Genomic DNA, 7,741 nt, shown 5'->3' with positions numbered 1-7,741 from the left:
CCCGCGGAGTACGAGCCCGCCAAGTGGGAGCCGCTCATCACTAAAGTGTACAACGAGTACACGTACGGCGACAACGCGCTGTCCCTCATGAATACAGATATATTTTGAAACGGTTTACATAGTTATAGTTATATAGTATGTACCCGGGCGCTCGCCCGCAGCTACCTCACAGGAACGATGATGTACCTCAGTAACCCATAGGAAGTATTTTAATGTTGATATAATATACATTTATAACATATATCCCACCAAACATTAGACGTGTAACTTTGTAATATTCATAATATTGCTACCTCATTTAGTTAAGGATTTCCTTTCCTCTTACTCGTTAGGAGCGACCCGAGCCGGGCGTGTGGACCGCGCGGCTCGCTCGCTGTGTCTTGTATGAATTTTCTTGGCATGTGTATGAATCGTGGGGTAAATGGTTTGTTTTATGTTTGGACTGGTTGTATTGGATTTTACGAGAGTGAGTCCGGTACTGACCAGTTTTTCAGAGCACTATTTTTTGGCTTCTTTATGACCGAAATGTTGAAATCGAGATGTCGTTTCTATTTCAAAGAATTTTAAAAGTGACCACGTCACGGACACAGCCACACTCAAGTCGTTAGTTGGACGTTAAAGGAGTCTATAGTGTACACTGAGGTACTGCCTAAGTGACCATTAAATGACTTACGGCAGAATAATGAACCGACATTTAAATAAGTAACAGCGTCTTAAATTATAAGACCACGCTTTACCTTACAATTGCCATTACAATTTTGACGTCTGTTATATTGTGAATGCCGCTTCCAAACTGAAGTGTTTAAGATTCGTTTCAGTATTCGGTCGTTATTGTGGCATAAGTGTCCAGGAAACCTAGCACGACAATTAGCGAGAAAGTGTTCGTAACGCATCAACAATTTATGTATTAGATTTATGCAGCGCTCATAGCAGGCGTAAATATCATACAAACTTTGTCTGTGACGTTACGAATACTTTCTAGCAAATTTTTGTGCTAGATCCCCAGACGTAAGGAATCTTCGATTGACTCTCGTTTCAAACGTTCCGTTACCTCTAATTGTTTTCAAAGGTATTGCTTTAGGCTAAGACTTTGTTCGTTGAACATTGGCTTTGTAAATACTTGATTATTTTGCGGCACATTGTAATTTGCATTTAAAGTTTTGCTTTGTTTCGGAGACGCCTTGCGGTTTAACAACCGGAGTTACGGTAGCTGATGCCATATACGAAGTTTTGGTACGAGAACCAAATTACAAATGTTCAGGCTTCAAACATCTGTGGTTTCTTAAATGTGAGATTACGCACTTTAAAAGGTTTATTTCATAATATAAAATAGTTAACTTTGACTACGAGTGAATTTATAAAAAAAATATTGTTGTAATTTCCATTTTTAAGAGATAAGAACCACTTCATTTTAACATATCACTGATGCTCCCAACTGAATACTTGCGTGTTCTGAAATAGTCAATGCAAACTCTTTAGTACTCGTTTTTTAACAATATTCTCATTGAAATTTTGATTATCATACGAATAGGCCACATTAAAGTTAACCACAGATGTACTATCAAAATTAGAAAACATAATTTACAGAACACGAAACAAAGCTGTTTTACGAGCGACTCGACTCATTATTGAGATTCAACGAGATTCGAATGCAGCCCCGAGCTGCTCCGCTCCGGCGCTCTAGTGCATTTCTATTTCGATTCCTTTATTATTATTATGATTTAATCGGAGGCGGTCGCAAAGCGGCGCGCTTTTAGTGTAAGTGAATCGATAGTGCTGTGATATTTTTATGTATATTTAGTAATGTTAAGTGTAGGGAGTGTAACTTAACGAGTGAGTACAAAGATATCGTTATTTATGAATGGATCACCAGCCGGCCGCGCCCCGCCTCGGGGTCGCGGTATACCTACACGCAGACATGTTTTTGTTAGTGCGTGGTAATTTTTTTAGTTGCCCTTTGTGATTCAATGAATGGGAAATTAAATAAAAATGAATGATGGGTAGTTCTTTTCACTTCTTGGCTCTAAACTTTAAGGTCTTCGTTTATTTTTGAACTAAAATAATTGCCACGCACGCGACCATTTGATAAAACGAAACGCCATTCGCGAATTCGCGGCGGCGTCCGCATGCGTTCGAAAATTCATATCGAACCCCGAACAGATTTGACGAGTTTTGGAACAACGCAGTTGCAGACCACACTATCTGAACTGTTGCTATAATATAAAGATAATACGAGAAAATAAAAATAATTTTTGAAAAAGATAAAAAAACTTCGAAATATATTTTCGAGAGATTAAATTATTTACAAAGTTTTAAGCGGGGTCTTAGTGATAAACGTATCCAAAGACTGTTAAGTATTATAAGTTCGATGAACTTAATTCGGCAAGTCGAAAGTCGCAGACAACGGTAACAAGTCAGATGATCGGTAACAATATAAATACAAAATGAAGTAGCTATCGACATAACATTATTGGGCTTTGAGGTGACGCCAGTATGGCGCACGTCGCACTCGGAAACATTGAAACAGGCGGGAAGATGCGTGTCTGACTGATACGATGCATGCGCGGCGGCCATGCTTACGAAAGTCGCACGGAAATTATGCAGCTCGTCGCCCGGAGGCAGACACACAGTCTCCTTCGAACACGCGACGAGTATCAGCTTGGACCACGATGTGGTCGTCTAAAAATTACGCGCCATATCGACCCATAGACAAATATGTAGTTTTCTAAACGATAGTCTATGGCGAGTATGGCGCGCTGTCACTGTCAGTTGCTAGCTTAGCTACAAAATACACTGTCGACGGAGCTCCCGTAAAGATAAGACGTGTGCATCAATTTGAATCTATTTGTATCACCAAATTGCTTAGACGCAATCAGAAATGTAATAAATCGTTTCGATTTTCATAAATCAGACTTACTGATAGTAATTTGGTGTTATTACGACGGAAGAAACGCTCGATTCTGTTAATGAGCCGATGTCGCAGTGTATTTTGCTCCAGACGACAGTTTTAGTATAAATTTGGTTGATTCATAAGTCTTCGCCCCAGCGGGCTATCATTGTTCTGTGTAATAGTACTTATTCAAAACTTCTATAATCATAATAAACCATTTCGATGTAATTTCCGTCGCAAAGGGAACAATCCAACGATATTTTCAGTTTAACGATAGCTCTTCAACGTTGCAGTTTTTTTTAGGTTATATGATTTATTTATTTTTTTTTCACTTTGAAACAAAATGAATGTGTATATTGTGTTGTTTTGTTAGCGCAAGAGGCGTCAATAAAATGTACTTGGCTTATTGAGTGAACCTATTCTAACTTCGTGGTGTGCCATAGAGCATTGGCAGTGTGTATTGTCGCCTCGCGCAGTACCGCTGTGCGCAAGTGATTGTTGACCCTCCTCTGTGAGCAGCGCGTTGCAATGGGACCCGAGCTCTAAGAGCGGCGCGGGTCGTTAAATATCCCCTTTTTTATACACTTATTGATAATTTTATATTTATGTAATAATTTGACGTATCTTTGTTTTTATTTATGTACACACATCGATGTGGAAAATTCGTATATTTGTAACTTTTGCGACCTGTTTGTCCCTAGCTTTTAGGTGTTAGGTTATAGTCGAGCACAGGGTATTGTGGTTCTATTTTACGGAAGTGTTTTACGATAACTCGATATGTAAGAGATCAGCCTCAGCGGACGGTTCTACAATACTACCCCAATACCCGACACGTGTACAAATTAGTTCCCATCTAAATCTGTCTTAAATTAAGCTTCAGGCCGGGTTCCTTCGTTTAGTCGCTGTTTTGTGTCTCGTGTTAAGTATGACGCGCACTCGCTCTACGTGCCACGTGACCTTTGCCCGCGCACTAACCACATCTAGAGAGTTTTAAAAAATTAAAAAAAAACTTGCAATTACAAGTAAATAAAAGTTTATCCATTGGAAATAAAATCTTTATGTTTACTATCAGCGCTTCGCCCCAACTTACGTCTGGGTGGTAAAGATTGTATTTCTCATCTTTTCTGTCATATTCACCCCTTCCCGTTGATGTAAGATATACCTTTTGTTTATGATAATGTAGTTTTTTAAAGGCGAAAGAATTTTTGAAATCGATTCAGTAGTTTGTGAGCCTATTCAATGGAAACAAACAACCAATTCTTTTCTCTTTATATTATTGGTAGTTAGATAAAGTAGTGAAGCGTCAGTGCGAGGGCAAAGTCATTAGCTGTAAAAAACTATCAATAAATTTATCTGTAATAGTCTAAGTAAATTTTGATGTCGTGTGTTACAATACGTGAACCCGGCCGTAAATACATGTATGTAGTTGTACTAAATTTCTTTCAAAAATGAATATTTAGCGTGTCTAATGCATTAATAGATCTATGTAGGCGTTCGCGTTCCAGTGTCATTGTTTGTCGTGTCTCGATGTGAACGCTGTACATAGCCTGTCGCGCCCCTGTCGCCTACATGTCGCCCACATGTCGCCAACACCCACCACTAGAATATATATCAATTTGATAAAATAAGTGTATTTTAAGCAGTTATACCCTAAGCCAATCAATATAAGAAAGTTCCTATCAATAATAGTGTTAAGATATATTTGTTTACAATTTTATACAAGGACCAGATTTTATACAGATAGCATGTGTTAGATTGTTTCTATGCTAATTCCTGAGATGAGAGATATAGTAAGGCAATAGAATTATATATGTAATATAATTATTTTTTACCACTATTTACATAACAGGTGCATGTCCGTTTTTAGACTCAATTATCCATTTTAAATATCTATTTGTAGTTGATCAATATTATGATGTTATATTTAATGTTTTATACGATTTTTAATTAAATAATGTTTTTATATGTTAAACTACCATTACAATAGTCTATACATTGCATACTTGTAGACCGCTAGATGGCGCTGGCGACTGGGGCGCGTTTTATTTTATCTCGATGTTTTTGTCGAATCGTAATACTATAAGAGTCAATGTTTTTCTGCGCAATGCTTATAATTGTAAATAGAAATTTGCTGTTCTTACATAACTTTGATAATATCAGGGATTTTGTTTTTCTTTCTGTAAGATAGGATCTGTTGCTTGTAAGGAAACGGCGCCGCGGTTCGGGCGCGGGGGACGCCATATTTTATATATACCTTTTTATAATATATACAACACACATTTGTTACTGATTAAGATGACGTAGAGTTTTATATATCTGTTTACACGTAGGTTAAGCATTGTTGACAGGACCGACACTGCCAACCCCCGGCCGCGCGGCGCTGCGATATACCGATCTACCTCTGCATGCCTCCATGAATTCAGTAATTATAGTTTTGTTAATATTTTGTATGTTATATATGAGAGCCATAAATATAAGGGACATAGGTTTTTTCATAGTTGATATGCTATAACAATGATATCTATAACGTATGCATGTTTTTGGTTTAATGTAGAATTGACATTCGAAATCAGAGTTACTTGTATTGGACCATAATTGGCATAATAAACGATCTTAATTCGAATTGTTGCTTTTTATTTAAACCCTTTACCCCTCACCGTGGACTTAAAAACAATGTGGTTTGAACTTATAAACTGAGCTCCCAGAGCTGAAACTTTTAAATTTACAAGCTTTATTGTTATACGTTTATATAGAATTCATTTGTAGGTAGACCTAGAAAGAGAAATCTATCCAGATTGCGTGAAAGGTGACATGGTCAAAGAGAGTGATGACAGATGAGGTATGATACGAGTTTTGTGGAGGACAAAAACCTGTTGCGCCACTACGGGAATAGGATAAGGAAGATGATAGAACTCAACAGTACTTGGTTACTAAAGTTGGTAAAAATACACCTAAGTTCACTTATTTTCATATATGTGTTGAAAACAATTGTAAGAATGACTAAATGCATGCTGCCAGACAATTTCCGTGGGCCGTTTTGGAAAACTGGCGATTTTAAGTTACCAAAAATATCAGTAAACTACTTTTATTTTGAAATGCTTGATTTTTTTATAACACATTCAGGGGCCAAAACAATACAAGCAGACAGACGTTTCTGATATATAATAATTTTACAACCGATTTCATTTATTGCTAATTTTACTAGATTATATTAAGATGATTATTTTTATTTGGATTTAATTGTAAACAAAAGTAAGCAATACACGATAGTTTTATTTCTCGGAAATTACTTGTTTAAGTGTGTGCATTATTAAAATTACTTAGGGACGAAAGTGCCTTTCATTTTTCATGATAAAAGAAAAAAATAAAAAAAAGTTATCGTACACCCACCATATTGTTATAATTTTGTTCTGGAGAAGTATTTTTTGTGCGAGGTACTAAGTACCATCTTTTTTCAAAAAGATGGACCTAATATGTACTATCGACATCATAAAAGCAGTGATGACTGAGATGACGTATGATAGTTATTTGGAGAACAAAAACCTGTTGCGCCGATCCTATGGGAGTAGGATAAGGAGAAAGATGATGATGAGGTCCATCTTTTTGTTAGTGGTTTAATTTAGTTCGTTATGGTACAGCCGCGATTTTAACTCGTAAAACGTGTATGTGTGCAATAGGTAAAATGAAACAATAGATATTGTGGTAAATATCATTTATTACCATCGCATTGCGCGTCTTACAACTATTCATATATTCATTTAGCAATCTGGCTTGTCCGTTGTATATCTGCATCTAAATCGCTGTGATTACATAAAAAGTATATTAAGCTATCACTTATCGATACTTAAAGGAATCAAGTACAAAATATAAAGATTGAAGTTTCGTTGAATTTTCGACTTACGAAGCCTGAAACTAAATAAATAAAGCATTTCCCGCGCTTCACGACTGGAATCGTATTCGAATAATCACTAACTAGAGAATAAATGTCTAATATAAGCGAATATAAAATTAAATACAATATTATTGGTTATAAGAAACTGTCACTATAGGAAGCCTGTTTCAACTACGGTTACATTGAAGACGCCTAAATTTATTTTTAGATTTGCCGCCAAAAATTTTTTTTCTACTGTTCTCACTTATCTAACGTTAACTGACTAGACGTAAAAAATTAGCACATACTCAATTATGCCGTCATTTTTACTATCGAAGCGACGCGACCTCATTTTATACTATCATGATTTATGAGAAATATACAAAATAGATGTAATGGTAACCTTAAAATCTAAACGCATTTTTTATTTACAATATTCCTCGTGCCGCCATTTTATGATTCAAGCCTTGAAAACTCATGTTTCTCGGCTAAAAATGCTGGCTTACAATTTTGAATGTAAAAATTACAATACATTGTAGTTGTGTCCGTTACTGACGATTATTTTAAATACATATAAAGTGAAAAAACATGTCAATATTACATAACGTTAAGAACTAAATTGCAGTCACTTTCCAGTTGAATAAATGCAGTAATATAAAGAAATAGGAGTTTATAATTAGAGAAAAAAAAATCGTATTAATTAGGTAGAAAGCTATAATCATACCCTTATTCTAACGTTCAAGTATTTGTGATCGTAATGTGTCGGGTACTCGAGGGAGGTTGTATTGAATATAATTGACGCGCTAAGTCCAAATGTTTTATCAAAATATTATTAGAAATCATAATTGATCTATATCATAAAGTATAAGAATGTCATAAAATTACATAGAATTAGAATGTCAGAATTTCATGTCAAAATGGATTACGTTAACAGTTATTTCTGTGACGAGTCATTTAATGGTGGGACGGCACATTGAAGT

General features: G+C 35.9%; 2 protein-coding genes across 2 annotated transcripts in view; one reads left to right on the top strand and one right to left on the bottom strand.

Moving 5' to 3' along the window:
- LOC106102639 (zinc finger protein 112-like) overlaps positions 1-108 on the top strand; it is a 5,376-nt gene extending 5,268 nt beyond the window's left edge. The window contains exon 7 of the mRNA XM_013282179.1: positions 10-108. Coding sequence (XP_013137633.1) covers positions 10-108 — 99 coding nt within the window. The remainder of the gene's footprint in view (positions 1-9) is intronic.
- A 6,536-nt stretch (positions 109-6,644) lies between these two features.
- Positions 6,645-7,741, bottom strand: part of LOC106102637 (adenomatous polyposis coli protein-like) — a 30,916-nt gene continuing 29,819 nt past the window's right edge. The window contains exon 11 of the mRNA XM_013282178.1: positions 6,645-6,690. Within this exon, the coding sequence (XP_013137632.1) occupies positions 6,645-6,690 (46 nt within the window). The remainder of the gene's footprint in view (positions 6,691-7,741) is intronic.

The sequence above is a fragment of the Papilio polytes genome, unplaced genomic scaffold, assembly GCF_000836215.1.
Source record: "Papilio polytes unplaced genomic scaffold, Ppol_1.0 DF823912.1, whole genome shotgun sequence".
NCBI lineage: Eukaryota > Metazoa > Arthropoda > Insecta > Lepidoptera > Papilionidae > Papilio > Papilio polytes.
This window is presented reverse-complemented; position numbering and strand designations above follow the sequence as displayed.